This window comes from Eptatretus burgeri, chromosome 4 (genome assembly GCF_056783735.1).
Source record: "Eptatretus burgeri isolate ZD-2024b chromosome 4, Ebu_testis_v1, whole genome shotgun sequence".
In the NCBI taxonomy this organism is placed as follows: Eukaryota; Metazoa; Chordata; class Myxini; order Myxiniformes; family Myxinidae; genus Eptatretus; species Eptatretus burgeri.
Window position 1 is genome coordinate 70,729,112 of NC_140964.1, and position 19,433 is coordinate 70,748,544.

At 40.6% G+C, this 19,433-nt stretch overlaps 1 protein-coding gene across 2 annotated transcripts in view; it reads left to right on the forward strand.

Moving 5' to 3' along the window:
- Window positions 1–19,433, forward strand: part of LOC147028309 (gamma-aminobutyric acid type B receptor subunit 2-like) — a 262,838-nt gene that overhangs the window by 106,247 nt on the left and 137,158 nt on the right. For both annotated transcript variants that reach the window (XM_085878595.1, XM_085878596.1), the window contains exon 3: window positions 11,225–11,362. In XM_085878595.1, the coding sequence (XP_085734721.1) occupies window positions 11,225–11,362 (138 nt within the window). The remainder of the gene's footprint in view (window positions 1–11,224; window positions 11,363–19,433) is intronic.

The window sequence follows — 19,433 nt, forward strand, 5'->3', positions numbered from 1 at the left end:
AAATCTGGAGTGAAATCTGAGAATTCAAAGAAATAACGAGTTTTATATATATATATATATATATATATATATACTTATTTATTTTCAGCAAGCAAGGCTATGGTCCCTCCACCCTCCACATATCCACACAAGAAAATGTGAAATTTCCGAAGCATTAACTCATCTTTTTCTCCTGTTTGGAGAATTATATTGAGAGAAGCAAAAGATTTAGGAATGTGCCAAAATTAACCAGCTTCATTGAACTGGTTTCATTGCGTGAAATGGAAAAAAACTCAATTCAGTCCATGCAATGAAAATAATTAATCAGCTGGATTGATGCGAAAGCAGCCGTGCCTGGTTTCTCCATGGAGAATCTCTGGAGTTTGGAAGGCAAAATAAATTAACGATCAAATTATAAGAAAGAATGAACGATTAACATAATGAATGGGACGATTTGGGTGAGTGAAGCAACTTTGAAAAATTTTTACTCAATTTTTTTTTGTGTCTGTAATGCATTTCCCCTTTTCATACATCTCAAAAAATCAATGGGATTTTGAAATTCCATTTTAACGATGATTTCCAGGAATACATGTCTGAAATAAATATCTGGAGGTGCTGGTGTGTGCGTGTGTGTGTGTGTGTGTGTGTGTGTGTGTGTGTGTGTGTGTGTGTGTGTGTGTGTGTGTGTGTGTGTGTGTGTGTGTGTGTGTGTGTGTGTGTGTGTGTGTGTGTGTGTGTGTGTGTGTGTGTGTGTGTGTGTGTGTGTGTGTGTGTGTGTGTGTTTTTTGATAGAAGATAACATTATCGTTGATATAAGATAACTCTCTCTCGCCCCACCCTTGCTCATCCTTCTTCACTCTTCAAGCTCCCCCATTCCTCCTTTCTTCTCCCCACTCATCATCCCTCCTCCTCGTTCTCACTCTCCCACCACTCCTCGCTCCCCCTCCCTCCTTCCCCCCCCTCACTCTCCTTTCTTTCGCTCCTACCCCCTTCCTCACCCTCTGCAGGAGTGTATTGCGACATTTGGGTAGACGTCGCTCCCCCACCCCCTCTTCCTCACTCTCCACCCCCTTCTGAGCTCCCCTATTCCTCACCCCTCCGAGTTCCCCCACCCATACTCCCTCCCCTCTCTCATCCCCTCTCCTCTCTCTCTCTCTCTCTCTCTCTCTCTCTCTCTCTCTCTCTCTCTCTCTCTCTCTCTCTCTCTCTCTCTCTCTCTCTCTCTCTCTCTCTCTCTGTCCCCTCCCCTCTGTTCTCTCTCTCGCTCCACTCCTAACTCTTTCTCTCTATCTCTATCTCTATCTCTATCTCTATCTCTCCTTCCTCCTCCCCACTGTGCTCTCTCTCTCCATTCCCTCCTCTCTCCCTTCTCTCTCTCCTGTCCCCCTCCTGTCTCCCCTCACCCCTCCCTCCTCTCCTCCTTCTTCCTCCTCCCTTCTCTCTCTCCCTCCCCTCCCTCCCTTGTCCCCACTCCTCCCTCTCCCTACCTCCATCCCCATTACCTCGTCTTTCTCCCTTGTCTTTCTCCCTTCCCTTCATCCTCCTTCCCTCCTCGTAACAGGACTTGTGGAGGATGTTTGAATAAGGAGAAGGGAGAAAGACAGATTGGAAGAAGGGAGAAAGACGTGTACTGGATATATTAGGAAAGGGGAGTGGGTTCTGAAATTATATATCTAAAATGCATTACAAACAGATTGCTCTTTCTGTTGGCTTGATCAACAAACACTGATGTGGCTTTTCTGGTTGCAAGAGTTTTCAACCACATAATTATTCTCAAGACCATTGAGCTTTTTTTCTTCACCACAAAAAGGTTAGTGGTTTTCATTCCTAATTTGCTGAGTCCTCAATGCACATGTACTTTTTAGTATTTTTCAATAACTTAAAAATTCCCACTTGTGAACTGACAAACACCTTTATTCTCAAATATATTGTCAACTAGAAAATGATGGTTTCTTTTAATTGATTAACGAAATGTTTACACTTAAACTGATCATCAAAATGCATGTGGACCATTTTCTGCCTCCATTGAGAATTGCCAGTGTTTCCAGTTGTGGGGAGTTTCAGGATATGGACCACCACAGACTTTCAGTGAATCCACTCTCCCACCCCACTCCCCCTCCAAACCTCCCAACCGACCGAACATTCGTTGTCTTGTTGCAATGCTTTCTGCTCATAATCTTCCACATTTTTTGTCATGCTTGTCTCAGTCTCATTTTGCCAACGTTAAGCCACAGAGGTGGTGATGTGATCCAATATAAGTGAGGTCAATGAAACATGTACTAGGAAGTGGTCTACTGAGGACAAATTCACCTAGTCGAGGAGGAGGAGGAAATAGAGGGTGCCCTACTTCTTGATTTATTTAATTGTTTTTTATTTCCCGTCTCAATGGATTGCATGGGTTTTCACGCTGCAATGATGGATTTCTTTAATAACCTTTTGAGATCATTGCTGAAACAGAATTCCACTGTTCTCAAACCATCTCCCAGTCATCCACACATTCCTGTGCAGGGTGGATTGATTTGTTGTGTTGTTTTCAAGTCACCAATTATTTTTTCCCCAGCTTAGGGGGAACGGCAATACCTTGTGTATTCTGCATGGCACATGGGCAGGACGACAGCTCGATTACCCAATGATTGCTGTATTTGCTGCTTGGGAATATGTTTTATGCTGTCAATAGGACTGAGGAAAATAAAAACTCCACAATCCTAAACTGCACAAGTGAATAAAAAAATTCTGCTAAATAAAAAAGCAATGTATGGATGACAAACTACAGTTTAAAAAAGGTCCTAAACAAGATGGGGATGATGTTGGTTTGGAGACTAGTTAACAGTATTGCCATCACATAACAATCCCTATATCACTACCTTATTTGCACTTCATCAATTATTGCTTCAAGCTTCCACAAACACTCCACTGGTTACAACAATACTTGATTACTCTTGTATTGTAGCCACATACTGAGACTCTACAAATTATCAGCCTGACTATAATGTTAATACCAGGACGTAAACATCAAATCAACTTCTTTCAAACTGCATGAACATCTCTAATAACAGCATTCTATAATTATCTGCATTTCTGATTGGTTAGTCTAACTTAATAAAAACAAAGTAGGAAAGACAACTGAAGTTGCAAGAACTCTCTGAAATTGTGTAGGAGCTTCTAATACTTATGCTGAAATGAAATATAGGAGCTTCCAATACTTTTTGCTGGAAAATGGTCTCGAGGCAGTGATGTGGGGATTGCTATGTGATGGCAATACTGTTAGCTACTCTCGAAACCAACATTATCCCTATCTTGTTTAAAACCTTTTTGGACTGTAGTTTGTCATCCCTACATTGCTTCTTTTTATTTAGAATAAATATTTTTATTCACTTGTTTCTGAATTATTTTTTTTTATAGTGTTGAATAACAGAATGGTATGGTACTTAGAGGATACCCAATGTTGGAGCAAAAGTGCCAAAGATCTTAGAGCTGCAAGATACAGTCAGGGTTATGTAAGACATGCATTATTTGACATTGCTGACTGTCTTATTGATAATTTCTCAAATAATAATGTCTTCATCCAGCCTCAGGGCACACAATGACTTGCACTTAGAAATGTTCAAAATAGTTATTGTGGATTAAGAGTAGAGAGAACAACCCCAACATGATCATGCTGAAGCCTGATGTACATCTCCATCTGCGTGACATTATCAGGGATATTTTCATCAACATGTAGAGGGGAGTACCTTACCCAATCCATACTCTCACTGTTGTACACATACACTAGGGTATTCAGCAAATGTGCTCGAGTAAGAATTTCGTTTTCTCTACCCCAAGTACCTGACCTGTCCATACTAGAAGCTCTTATGCAGGCTTCAACACTGGACACACCAGTAGAAAGTATAAATGGCTCAATATCAGATATGTGTGCAATAATTGCAGAATGCACAGCTCCCGTGTTGCTGCGAGCCAGTGATGATATGTACAAATGAGTGAAATATACCATTGATTGATTGAACATTGGCCACTCCACTCGATGTAATATGCCAAAACAAAGATGAAAGGAAAACTAAATCTCAGTTCAAATATTTATTCAATTCAGACTTATTGAGTGGATCTCAGGCTGTTCTGTATGATGCCAGATGACCACATGATGCGCCGATGTAGCGAATCTGCCGCCGAGAAACCGTGACTCGAGAAGGTTCTTGATGACGTGGTTTGCTTTTACCTTGATACAGTGACTGGAGTGTTTGTGATCACGTGTGTCACGTGTGAAGCACTGGTACCTCACTATTATTTTATTTCATAAATATGACTGAAAAAGAAGGGCTTTCTTGAGACATGATATTTCTGTTGATATTGTTTGATGTCCATATATACGACACTGAGGCAAATGTATAGCGGCTCCGCCCCCATCAGACTGATTGACAGTCGTACAGCTCCACCCACCCCTCGGATCCTGCCTATTATTTTACAATGGAATTGAGTTTTGCGTACGTTTCCTGGAATCCATTCAAGCTATTAAAATTACAATGCCAAAGAATGATGCACGAGGTAAATCTCTGTCGAATGGTGTCAGAATCATTGCCAATGATAGAGGCAGCTCGGAATTATGCCATCTTAAAAATACCATTATTATTATTATTGTTATTATTATTATTTAATTATGAATAAGAAGATGAATTCCTGGGTTTGATTAATCTCGTTCCCCTTGCCGGAGGAGAGGGTATTGCATTTGGGTCTATTTGTTTGTTTGTTGTTTGTTGGTCTGTCCGCACAGATCCTTGGTGTTTTTCTATGCAACCACTTGTCGGATTGAGATGAAATTTTCACGATCGGAGCGACTACACATGTGGAACATTATAATGATAATTATAACATCATAGGTGATGTGGTGTAGCAGCCATGTTGAAAAAACTCGAAAAAGTTGGACCTCTGTATCTGAAACTGCACCAAGGAAAAAATTTAAACTTGGCCCATAGCAAGTAACACTCATGGGAAATATGTGATTTTTTTTAATGACGTCAAAGGTGCCTTCGTTGTGACGTCATAATTGCATATGTGGAACGCTACATCCGATCAGTATGAAAATATTTGAGGGTCACTGAGGGATGAAATGGTCCACAGAAAAAAAAATGATGATGTCATCGGTCACGTGATTCGGCAGCCATATTGTTTTTTTTTACCTTCAAAAATCTTCTCTGAAGTGGCTGAACAAATCGAGGTGAAACTTTACAGATATGACTGCCTATCCTTGAGGAGCAAAAGGTTCCCTCATATGATGTCAGAGGTCACATGGTTTGGCAGCCATTTTGGATTTACCCAAAAACCAATAAAAATCCTCTCCAGAACGGCTGGACAGACTGAGGGGAAACTACACACAAATGTTCCCCCAAGCCTTGGGGATACCAGAGTATTCATGAATAATTGATGTCACATTGACTGGCATCCATATTGGATTGAGCGAAAATCTTTAATATGGAATAGGCAAAGCCTAGAAGCGAACGTAGAATTTTTCTTACATTCGCTTCTTAAATATATCGAATTAAAGAGTCTTTTTGCTATGAAAAAATAAATATTACCTTCACAACTGTAATGTACTGAAATGGGAGATGCTTAGCAGGCAGACACGATTTTCTGATGTAAGACAACTACACCACCTTGAACAGGATCTCATCTGCAAAAATAAATATTACCTCAACATTACCTTCACACCAACAACAACTACACCGCCTAGAACAGGATCTCATCTGAAAGAAAAAAAAATCCTCAACATTACCTTCACAACGACAACTACACTGCCGAGAACAGGATCTCATCTAAAAAAATTAATATTACCTCAACATTACCTTCACAACAACAACTACACTGCCGAGAACAGGATCTCATCTAAAAAAAAAAATTACCTCAATATTATACCTCAACATTACCTTCACAACGACAACTACACCGCCCAGAACAGGAACTCATCTGAAAAAATTAATATTACCTCGGCATTACCTTCACAATAACAATTACACCGCCTAGAACAGGATCTCATCTAAAAAAAATAAATATTACCTCAATATTATTCCTCAAAATTACCTTCCCAACAACAACTACACCGCCTAGAACAGGATCTCATCTGAAAAAAAATATTTCCTCAACATTATACCTCTGCATTACCTTCACAATGACAACTACACAGTCTAGAACAGGATCTCATCTGAAAAAATAAATATTCCCTCAACGTTATTCCTCAACATTGCCTTCACAACAACAATTACACTGCCTAGAACAGGATCTCATCTGAAAAAAAAAATTTCCTCAACATTACCTTCACAACGACAACTACACCGCCAAGAACAGGATCTCATCCAAAAAAATAAACATTACCTCAACATTATACCTCAACATTACCTTCACAACAACAACTACACAACCTAGAACAGGATCTCATCTGAAAAAAAATATATTTCCTCAACATTACCTTCACAACGCCAAGTACACCGCCTAGGACAGGATCTCATCTGAAAAAATAAAAAATTCCTCAACATTACCTTTACAATGACAACTACACTGCCGAGAACAGGATCTCACCGAAAAAAAAAAATACTAGAAGGGAACGTAGTATTCTTCTTTCATTCACTTTGGACTTTACCTCCAACTTGTTCACAACTGTATACGCAATTTCCGGTTACTTCGGCCTGAATTCAGGATCAGCGATGAAATAATGTAAACCACAATTAAAAATTATTTTTTGATGATGCGGGAGATATCTTTATTAAAATCAGTGGAGGAAATGTACACCATGTCTGATATTATTTGGGTCTTTCATGTCTCCGACGATGCCTTTATCTCCCGGCATGCATCATTCCCCATGACAAAAACCGGAACCAAAAAAAAACCAGAAGCAAAAAAAAAACGGAAGCAAAAGGGTCATAGCCAACGACACGGATTCCAAATAGCCAGGATATTGTGATGTTGTTGTTTCCTATTCTCTCATGTGCACGTGTTAAGTATGAAGCTCACTGCGGTTGCTATAAAAACTTTCTATTGAACCGCTTAATTGACATATAACTTCAAAATTATGATCTGGTAGTAATGGGGAATATGTGTTTCAAATTTCAACCTGATCAGACATGATCTGGCAGCCAGCAGAATTTTTTTTTTTGATCTGGGTTCTTTAAAAAAATTGTTAGTATTATTTTGAAGAAGGCTCACTTGGCTGTGCCCAGGAGGGTTTGATGGTAGAGGAATAGCAGCTGAAATGTGAATCCTATCCAAGTTCCTTCTGATAACTTCATCTTTGCTTTTTGCTTGTTTGGGTTCCTTCTGATTACTCCAATGCAGGACTGTACCTATTTGGTCTTCCAATTGATTTGGATTGAATTAATTTTAATCCAATTCTAAATTCAATTGAATAATAATAAACGTCATGGGTTAGGGTCAGGTGTCCCATCAAAGCGTGACATCTTGGTACCCGGTCATCACTGCCACCAGTTATAAAGTGGCAGTTCTAGTTATGTCAATTATTAATTACGTAACACACCTGTTCACAAACGCCACACAAAATACAGCACACCAAACTACACAAACACCACACAAAACCAGCCCTGGTGAGGGTCTGCAGTCTCTGATTATTCTTTTTATTGTTTTCTTGTTTTGCTTTCTTTTCTTTTTCTTCCATGGCTTGGAGAATTGAAGAGTTATCCCTGCCTCGACAATCAGTTGAACAGACCAAGTAGATTCTCTTATGAGCCAAAGTGATGCTTTAGAGAAGATACTCCAACTTTAGTTTTGTATGCAGACTTTAGCTTAAGTTTAACTTTAGTTTAGCAGATGGGGCCAGCATGCTTTTTCCATGCTATCCTTTCATGGAGAGTATTAGTCTACTCTCTGATAATTGTGACATAATACTCAGTGTTTTAAACTACATTAATCTTAATGAGATCACAATCCAAAAAAGTAGGTCAAAGACCCGAATCATATATCAGGTGCACAACTTTAATGTAGGTGCACTATTATGATGCAAGAACATCTCAGAAGGCCAAGCGGTCTTTAAGATTCTGCATTGGCAGAGTTGAGCGATGACAAAAATTGCATTTTTTTTTCAGGCTGCCATTTCACCTTGACCGTTAACGTGGAGGGATATGATGTAAATGAAGCATAAATGTAGCTTTCTCTAAACTATTTAGAAAGGGCAATTTCGTCCCGATCAGACAAATCTTAGTCGAGTTTTGGTGAAACATGTTCAAATGTCTATAATTCGGCCATTACCTTAAAAGTAGGTCATGGTGAAAAAAACGTGTCAACCCCATATTTGTATTCCATTTTGATGCAAAATTTAATTCGAAAAGTCCCAGCCAGCTCCAAGAAACAGCTCCGAAATTGGCAGTGAAAGAAGAAAAACAAACAAACAAAAAACTAATAGTGGTTTCGTCCTCCTTGGGGGTCTGAGAAACTCTGGGGTACCATTAAAAATTGGGGACACTAATTGTAGAAACAAACTGCAACAGCTATACAGGCTGGGGCAACCAGTTTATATACATTCACATCCAAAGGGCAACTTGCTCCAAAATTCAGTGTCCTCCCTCTGACTCGACACCAGAAAGGCATTTTTAGTTAAATCTGTCCCTGTCCATTATATGGTTCAGTCCAAAAAGCTCAATGGCACAAATCTTTTCATTCTATCATGTTGGTACATGAATGTAATTTGAAATGCTACAAGCAGACGAGTAAATGTCACATAGGATATTCTGTATGACCTAAATAAAAAAAACTGCTGAAATAATTAATGTGCACAAGAGACTGCACTTTTTCGTGGTGATCAGGTGCTGCTGTGCTGTTGGAAATCCGGATATTGAAAGAGCCCAGCAGGTTACCCCTCCGACCACCCTCTCTACTGCTCCCCTGACACCACCCACACACCCTTCTGAGCACTATTCACAAGGCAGATGTGATTGCTTTGGACTTTGTAGTTCCATGACTACTTTAGCAACCCCTGAGGAAAATGTATGAAGTTCCTACCCATTAAGCTTGTCGCCAAACCTGAGAAATAATTCCAGGGGCTTGGGGCTTGAACTTATCTCCAGAGAAGGAAACCAGAAAGCAAAAACAGCTGTATCTCAGTGATTATGATTGACTCAATAAATCAACAAAGAGAACGGACTGGAACCACCATATATCAAAAGATTATCAGCACTTGCGAAGGAATTCATCACTCTGTGATGCCTTTTTAGATTAACAAGGCTGCTCAATGAGAGTAATGACCCAGACACCTCTTGGCCGAAATCTCTGAGTTTGGCTGCAACAGCTGGTCATTTGAGATGATGGGATGTTGACTGGTTAATTTGCAGGGGTGCTTGGGGAGAAGGGAACTGCCCGACTTCAATTTCTGAGTGTATGTGGTGGTGGGGCAAAGAGGTCACACTTATAATTTACATCACACGTAAGCAAAAATGGTGAAACTTTCGACTCCCCTCCTACTTGTACTATATATTACCTTAACTCCTCTCCCCTCTTTCCATTTCCCAAACCCAAATAGATTACCTTTCGATAGCCTGCTTCACATTTCTCTTCCTTGCTTCAATTTTGTTCTCCATTACTCACCCCTCCTCATTTTGCATGCTTTTAAGAAAGATGGCACTTCCAAAATACTAGTGATACAATTTCATGATTACCTCCATCACCGAAGGTGGACACAGGTTGTGTTTTCACTGTTGTCTGTTTGAGTGTTTGTCTGTCTGTGAGCAGGATATATCCTAAAGTTATTGATGGATTCAGATGAAATTTGGTGGACAGTTTGGATGTGTGCGACAAGCACAAATTGATTAGATTTTGGTGAAGATCCGGATCGGGATCCGGAGATTAGAATTTCTAAAAGTGATTCTTCACCATTGAGAAATTGGGCCAAAAGCTATATTTCGCACGATATCTCAAAAAGATGTGGACAGATTCAAATGAAACTTGGCAGACAAGTTGGTTTGTGACAAGGAAGAATTGATGAGATTTAAATGAAGATCTGGATCCAGATTCCAATATCATAAATTTTAAAGTGATTCTTCACCATTGAGAGATTGGGCCAAAAACGATGTTTTGCACAATATTTCAAAAAGTTGTGGATGGGCTACAACAAAAATTGGGGGATGAGTTGGGTAGGTGATAAGAACAAGGTAATTCCATTTTGTTTAAGGTCTGGATGAGGATGTGCCCTTTTAGTGTGTTACAAAATGTAAATTTTTGAGCCTGGCGGATGTATGCTCTCTTCCGAGTGCTGTTGTAGTTTGTCTTGTATACTCCTTGTCATCACTTAAAATTGCAATTTTATTATTGTAATTGGTTTCCTCACTCTACCATGAACCTCAGGCTTGTATAAAGTTTTTCTTTGTTGCAAAAACAACATGATGTGTGACCATCTTTAATGATCCTTGAACTATGAATGCAAAAAAAAAATGCAATAATAATATAAATAATACCATGCACAATATCACTTCTTTTATGCTCTTTGTCAACACAAATTTTGAAGAAGATACCTTGCAGACCTTGTACAAAGTGGCCACAAAGTCCCTATGCACGCAGTTGGAATTTACCTGAATGCTTCCCTCCATTCTCCGCACAAACTTGAATTTTTCTCCATGTTCTTCTGGACATCTTCTTCCATGTTGAGGGTTGGACGTCATAAAAACAACCCCTGACGGCTGTTTTGACGTCTTCAACTGTCAACAATCAGCTATCCTGCTATCTTCAGCTATCCTGCAAAGAATCAGCTATCTTCAGCTATCCTGCAACAAGATGGTGCACCAGCACATTATGCTCTCGCAGTTAGAGAATATTTCGACGAAGAAGTCAGTGGATAATGGATTGGACGTGGACCTGAGATGGTGTGGCCTCCTTGAAGTCTGGATTTAACATGTGACAACTCGCTTTGGGGCATTGTGAAAGAGGAAATTTTTCATCCCCGCCTAACAACAGTTGAAGACCTCGAACCAGCTGTCAGGGGCATCTTTTATGACCTCCAGCCCTCAACATGGAAGAAGATGTCCAGAAGAACATGGATAAAAATTGAAATTTGTGCATAGAATGGAGGGAAGCATACAGGTAAATTCTAACTGTGTATATAGGGACTTTGTGGCCCCTCTGTAGTGTTGCCATTTTCATAAATCTTGTTCATTGTGTTGTTCTATGTGAAATGCACGTCATATTTTCCGAATAACAACCATCTTTACTTCCTTCCTTTTCCCATGACTATCCTGACCTCACAACCTCTCCCCTCTGTTAGTGTGACAACGCCAAGGGTTTGAAAGCATTCTATGATGCCATCAATGTTGGTCCAAAATATTTGATGATCTTTGGTGGCGTTTGTCCTTCGGTGACTTCCACTATCGCTGAAGCACTCCAAGGATGGAACCTTTTGCAGGTAAGTCTGAAGTGAGAAATACACTTTCTTGTTATTGCGTAAATCCCCTTGGATTATTCAATGCTTGTTCAAACCCATAGTTGGTTGCTTTTATCCACAAATGTCTACTTTCTCTACGAGAAAACTGCTATGAGTGGGCAAAGCAGACATTTACAAAGGCTTATCGAAGCAGAGTTTCTGGTGCTACAAAAACATGCATAGTACATCTTTGTTTAGTTCCAAACATTTTTCAAAACTTTCCACCTATGATGCAAAAGTAATGCACCTGGCTTTTGAATGCAGAGCATCACTTACATTACAAAATGATAAACTGTTTTTGATAATATGGCTCAGTAAAATACCAAATCACCTTCTTTAGTAGTGACTGATTGTGGGAATCCATGAATGATGCATCGCGTGATCACCAAGGAGCCATCATTTATCTGACCAAATTAGTGATTATCATGTGACCCAAGCAGTGACAGATCATGTGACACCATTTGTAATTGATTATGCATGTGACCCCAGTCGTGACTGGATTCACCAATTAAGTTTGTTTTCATCAGGTCACTGATAAAGCCATTTCATCACTGAAATGTTAGACTTTCTGAGCCTTTACCTTTTGGCAAAATCTTGAGTTTATTGTGCCCTTGCATTTTCCACTCTGTGATTATTGCAATGTTGGCCATTCTGGACTTCAACTGCAAAGGTGTTTGCCCAACTACAAAGGTTTCCTTTATGCCTTGAGATAGTGCTTGTTGTGTGATCCCAGAAGTAATGGATTGTGTGACTCAATTAATGAAGGATTGTGATGTCAGAATCGTGGTGGATTATTTGGTTCCACCATTGATAGATCACATTGCCCCATTAAAAACAAATGACATGACCCTGCCCCCCCTCAATTAATATGAGAGCACTTGGCTCCTGTAATGATAGTTGGTTACGATGCCCCAGCATTGACAAATCATGCAACCTCAGTTGTTAAGTTATTGTCGTCTTGATAGTGACGCATGATATCCAGCACTCAAATTGAGGTGGGGGAAGTGGGCACCCACTTGTTAAATATGTTGAAAATGTTATGTGCCAAGGGCTTTCATGTAAAAATGGCTTGGATGTGTTTAAAACAGGAATGTGGACCCATGTTATGAAAATTAATTTTTCTTTTCTCATCATAGTCTCTCAACTTGTTCCCCATAATTCGAGCACTGAATTAACATGGTCCCTTTGTTTCCAAAACAAGACTGGTCAAGAACCATTGCATGACTGCCAGATGATATAACTATTACAAAATCATTTGGTTAAGATGACATTATAAAAGCCACATGAACATACGGGCACATTGAAAAGGAAACGCATGATTGGAAGTGTGAACATGCCATAGGAAACCACTGGAAACATGGATAAAATGAACAACACATGGGATATTATCTCGGTCACAAGATTGTCTCGGTGAAGGAACCACTTTCTTGTCAAAGGTGCCAAACTAAGTTGAAGCTCCAATGGAAGTTTTTATCATTCTTGTTCCATATTGCCAGTAATGTGCCATTTTTATTGCTCTGTTGGCATGGTGGGCAGATTCTGAAATTGAGTTATATAGTCCATTTGCACCAATGCCCTCATGCTGATATTTTATCATTCTTCACATTTCTCTGATGGACACCTACTGATATTGATTAATTGTTACTCTGCATGCGTTGCGAAGCACATTGACACATTTGAATAAAAGAATGCCAAAATTCCCTTCCTATTGTTACAAAGTAATATATTTGCAATTAAGTATAAGCATCAAACTGATGATGTATGTTGTTGGAGGTTTGTGACAATCAAGAGCCACAAAATTAATACGTTTGGTTATAAATTACGAAAAGAACCAGAACCATCAGTATCTGCTCACGCAAATAATTGTAGGTTATTGTCACAGTGAAACACTTACCAATGCCACTGTGTCAGAATATTTCAGTTCTTGCCCAAATTAATGTCCATGTACAAGTTAATTGTTTTCAGGCTCTCATCACAAGAGAGTGAGATCCTTACCTTGTGCATTACTTGGCAGTGTAATTTTATTTCTTTTGATACTTATCAGAAATTGTTGGGATTTTGGTAACTTTTGCATTTTTATTCTTCTCTCTGTTGAATCGTTTTTGCAATTTTTAAACATTTAGTTGGAAGAAGCTGAAATTTTATGCATGATTTGTCGGAATGGCAGCATGATGCATTTTGGGTAAAATCAATCAACACCATTCATAGTTGAAAAATCAGAACATTAGACTTTGCTTTATTTGTTTATTATGTTAGTACTGTATTTTAAAATTATTGTCTCGTTTACAGCACCTCACCATGACAGTTAACCAAGTTGGGTGTTGAACTGCAAAACGCTGAAGCAGACACTTTGTGGATTTTTTTTTGAATTGTTTTTTGTTCCACATGTCACAACAAAATAAATTATTCACACAAATTTCAGTCAAATTCAGAGTAATACAAATAAGAAATAGATTGAATCAAATACAATGTACAGCGAAAGATATAAAAGCATCAAATGAGATAAATAAGACATGGATAATAATCATTGTAAAATGTGAATTAGCTAAATTTTAAAGCAGAGGTGCTAAAGGATTAGGATCCTGCAAAATGATTTAGTCTGTGCATAACAATAAGTTGGAAGTAGACAAGAAGTACACACACGCACAAAAAAATGCATTTCAGGTCATTGAAAACATAAAGGAAGGACATGATATGAGAGAAGCCATGTGGTCCACAAAGATAACACTTTAATATAACTAGTGGGCCCGATGGTCTGTTGGACCATATTTTCATGGGTCTTCATATCCTTGTTGCATACCCCCCCCCCCCCTGCTGTACTGCTTGGCCATTAGCTTGCCTTTCACCAAGCCCAGATGTGCTTGGGGCCAGCACGAGGATTATACGATCGTTATCATTATTGCCAAATAATACGACTTATTATTGTAAGAAATATTATTAGTATTAATTATTATATGCTTTGTTATGATGTTATCATTGATTTTGTAATTTATGTTGTAATAATGCCATGCCTTGGTGGAACATTGTATAAAGCTGCTTTGTATACCTTAACATGGCATGCATTTAAAACATGGGAATTTTGGATTTTTTGTAGTTAATTAGCCCAATCAACTCAGGAGGCCATGATGATCATTTTGGTGTATCACATTCCCCATTAGAACACTCCAGTATAACTCCACAAAATACATTCCACACACACACACACACACACACACACACACACACACACACACACACACACACACACACACACACACACACACACACACACACACACACACACAACTCATCCATTTATAGGAGAGTCTCAATGGATCTACTTGGTCTTAGGGGCCTTATGGGACTTTTGGAAACTCTGGGTCTTTTGGGTCCTCTGGGTCTCAAAAGGTTGAAGGGGTGTCAGCAGCCTGAAGGGTCAAAAGGTACATTCCAATCGTACATAGTTAATTAATAGACACAAAAGCGTCACACACACACACACACACACACACACACACACACACACACACACACACACACACACACACACACACACACACACACACACACACACACACACACACACACACAACTCATCCATTTATAGGAGAGTCTCAATGGATCTACTTGGTCTTAGGGGCCTTATGGGACTTTTGGAAACTCTGGGTCTTTTGGGTCCTCTGGGTCTCAAAAGGTTGAAGGGGTGTCAGCAGCCTGAAGGGTCAAAAGGTACATTCCAATCGTACATAGTTAATTAATAGACACAAAAGCATCACACACACACACACACACACACACACACACACACACACACACACACACACACACACACACACACACACACACACACACACACATCATACATTTATAATAACAAATGTCAATGTGAGTCTGTGTGTGTGTCTGTGTGTGTGTCTGTGTGTGTCAGTATATCTCCTCCATAACTTCAAAACCATGAAACCTACCAGCCTGAAACTTTGCCTGCATACTAACAGAACTCAAAGATAGTGTGTTCATGAAAATTGGATGTTTGGATTAATTAATGCACCCCATTTGAAAATAATCAACGGTCTTATTTAATTATATCCTTAAACAAGGCATCATCCTTGGTCAGCCCTCTGTCAGCTTGCTAGGGTCTTAATTCGACATTTTGTTTGGCCCATTCAAACATGCCTTGACTTCGAAACACTATCTACTCTCACGGAATAATTGGTTCACAAGTCAGTAAGTGACCACTATATTTGTTTTGGGTGTGTCTGTCTGTCCCGAGCATAGCTCCGTGGGTTTTCATCCGATCCTGATAAAATTTGGGTGGGAGGTTTGTATCATGGTCCAGTTGTGTTTTCCTGAGAATGGGCATGCTGCATCTATTATGGGCGGAGCCACGCCCAAAAAACATGTGTTTTTAGGGGGTAGCCGATTTCAAGTTACATCTTCTCCGAGGGGGTTTGTCGAATCTGGAAGGGGTTTTGGTATTTGGTTATCCCAATGGCATCTGCATAGCCCCACGGAGCTCGATTTTTCATTTTCGTCACAAGGTCACGAACTTCGAAAATGTCAAAAAAATCAATAAATTGGGCATCGAGCTCCTCGTGTTTTCAACTGTTTCGAATGAAAGTTGGTATGCAAGTAGTGCTCTTCGAGTACTACAACTTTCATCATTTACATTTTTCCCGATTCCCGCCAGTTTGCCCGTGGCGTCCCTCGAAGGTCAAAAAATTAAAAAGGCGAACCGTGTACATTGCTTGTGAAACATTGCTGTCTCCAGACTTGTTAAAGTATATAATCGAAATATTATATCTGATTTGTGAATTGGATTTCGTGGACTAAATAAGTGTCAAAATCTGGAGTGAAATCTGAAAATTTTAACAAATTAGTGATTTTTATAACGAAGTGTATTTATTTAAGCAAAGCATTAAGCTTAGTTTTTTTTCAACTGTTCAGACGATTATATTTAGTGAAGAAAACATGAAGGAGTGTGCAGAAAGTGGAACTTCATTGAGCGCAACGCCGTGCTCTAAAACCTGCTTTTGCAATCCATGACAATACAGTCCACAGGGGTCCTTTTTTGTCAATTACGGACGCAGTTTTTCTTTTTACCATTTTGTGTGATCTGCTTTCATCACAAAACATAAATCTAAATACACTAATAGTTGCTGCAATATATTAATCGTCATCATTTGCAGAAAATGAAGAGGCACAAAGACAGTAGTTATAGCACATACGGACGTGGTACAAATGGGCACAAATGACTCTCGTTGGGGTGTGTGCATGCCTGCATGCAAGGTGGTGGGAGGAATATATATTTGGGGGGGGGGAGGGGGGCATGCATGCATGCAGGACAGGACTTTGCCAGGTAGATAGCATGGGTTTTAATTTTTCAACGCTCCCACCCAGTTTTGTATATGACACGGTGGTTAAAAAGAAAATGTTGCTGGTTGTGCGCATTTTATCATCCCGATCATGCCCTGGATGCTGCCTACCCTCCCCTCACATTTCCTTCCATGCCATTACGCTGCCTTCACCCCTCCCCTCATGCTTTCTTCCCTTGCCCTTATGCTGCCTTCCCTTCCCCTCATGCTGGCTTTGATCCCCTCCCCTCATGCTGCCTTCCCCTCTCCTCATGCTGCCTTCCCCTGTCCTCACACTGCCTTCCCTTACCTCCCCTCTCACTGCCTTCCCTTCCCTCCCCTCATGCTGCCCTCCTATTAAACCCCCTCCACCACCCACCATACTACTCTCCTGAGGTTGAGGAGAGGAAAGGGTATCAAAAAATGTGGGAATTGTCAAAATGAAAGTTTTTCTTAGCGTTTTTTTTTTACTGCTGCTCAGATTCATTCTACAATTCGTCTCGCGTTAAGAGATTCTAGAACTTATCGTATGTTTAAATTATGAGCCATGACAGTGCATACAAAAACCCCCCATTAAATAAAGGCATGAATACCGCCATGGCTTTTTTGAGGATTGAATGAAAATGCCCCTCCTTTCCCTTCCCTCACGCTTACCTCCTCCCAAAGGTCCTCCATCCCCCAAGGTAGTCTCTGGGCATTGTCCAGGCATTGTTTAGTAAGACCCGTTTGAACATGCTGTTTCAACAAACCCAATTTCGTTCAATCCTGTACCAACACCTGCATAAGTGGACCATTTCCACCGCACTTTCCCTCAAGTCCCCCAATCAAACGCATGTTCAGAACACCCCCTTCCCCTCACCACTACCCCTATCTACCCCATTCTCCTCGCTCCTTCCCTCTTCCCACTGTGTATAGCGACGTGTAGTGATGCCTCGCTTTCTCTCCCCCTTCCTTGCGCTCCCCCTCTTCCTTGCTTACTTTTCCTCACTCTCCCACCCATTACTTGCTCACCCACTTCCAAAGACTAGCAAATAATACCCATCGCCTCGCTGATGGGAGTATTAAAGGAGGGATGTGAGGAAGATATCCTTTTGGGGGCCCTCGAGGTGCTGAATGAGGAGTTGGAGCCGCTGGGATTACGGATTTCCTGGATCAAAACGAAGATCCAGGCTTTCAATGACATCTTGAATGCTGCTATCCTGTCTGTACCTGTTTGTGGTGAGGATGTTGAGGTCACGGAGAGATTCACTTACCTTGGCAATGATAGTCATGTCTCTGCTGGCTGCGAGCCAGGGGTCAACAGACGTCTGGGTCAGGCCTGGGAGTCATGGATTCACTGGATCATGGGGTGTGGCACTGCTGGTACCTGTGCGGGAGGATGAAAGTCTGAGTCCTCAGGTCCTTGGCGCTTCCCGTCTTGCTTTATGGATGTGAGACTTGGACTCTGATCAGCGATCTCAGATGGAGACTTAATTCCTTTGGTACCAGGTCTCTTCGGAGAATCCTTGGCTATCGCTGGTTGGACTTTGTGTCCTACGAGCAGTTGCTGAGAGAGACTCAAATGAAATTTGTTACCTGCATAGTCCGTGAGCGTCAGCTGCAGCTGTGGCTGTATGGAAATGTGGCTCGTTTTCCTGACGTTGATCCTGTTCACCAGATTCTCTCAGCGAGGGAGCCTCATGAGTGGAGGAGGCCAATGGGCCGACCACGTGCCTCGTGGTTGCAGCAGGTTGATCAGCATCTCAAGGAGATGGGGATGGGCCAGGCACATGCCTGGGGGATGGGGAATGGGCAGAAAGTGGATGCAGCGACGAGCTGCTTGATACCCGGTCATCACTGCCAGCATTTATAAAGTGGCAGTTCTAGTTGTGTCAATTATTAATTACATAACACACCAATACACAAACACCACAAAATACACAATACAAAACGACACAAACACCACACAAAACAAGTCCAAGCAATGGTCTGCAATCTATGATTGCTTTTTTTTATTATTGTTTATTTTGTGAAACTTTATGTAACTTTTTTTTATGAAGTGCAACAGAGTCCAGGTCCTCTTAGGTCCAGTGCTCCTGCATCCTGGCTCCCAGCTCTTAAAATCAGTGGAGGATACAGCTCTGTGCATTGTTTGCATATTTCTTTCCAAGGCTGTGGTCTTCATTTTTTGTGAACGCATTACTTTGTGAACTATTGGACTGGGATTTAAGAATTTGGCCCACTAATTGCATCATTCACTGAGGTGTGACTTTGCAGCTGAGGCAGTACACCTGCATATTAGAGTGAGAATTTTGAACTTGGCCAGGGTACCAATGATAAGTCCTCTATTCATCAAAAGACACTGTAGAAGCTTGAATGTCCACCACCAAGCAATGCTGGCAGGCAGGTTCAAAGGTATTATCCCTTTTGACACACTACACAGTTTGATATGTAACACACTACGTGTGAACCTGACTATTTAAATGGGTCTGGAATATAACCTTGACTAGACAGCTCTTATCGGACGACACTGAGGTAAGGACCTTTGTTCTCTCTTTCTGTATAATGGTGGCCTCTTGGTTTCTTGTTATTCATCGATTCTCACAAATCCTAATCTTTCTATCCAATTTGACACAATTTTATGGATTATTTCACAAATTGGCTGCTTGTGTGCCCTCCATTGAGAGGTGATGGGGGCTGGAGAGGAGGGGGGGGAGGGAGTGTCTCATCATTCCAACTGTTCT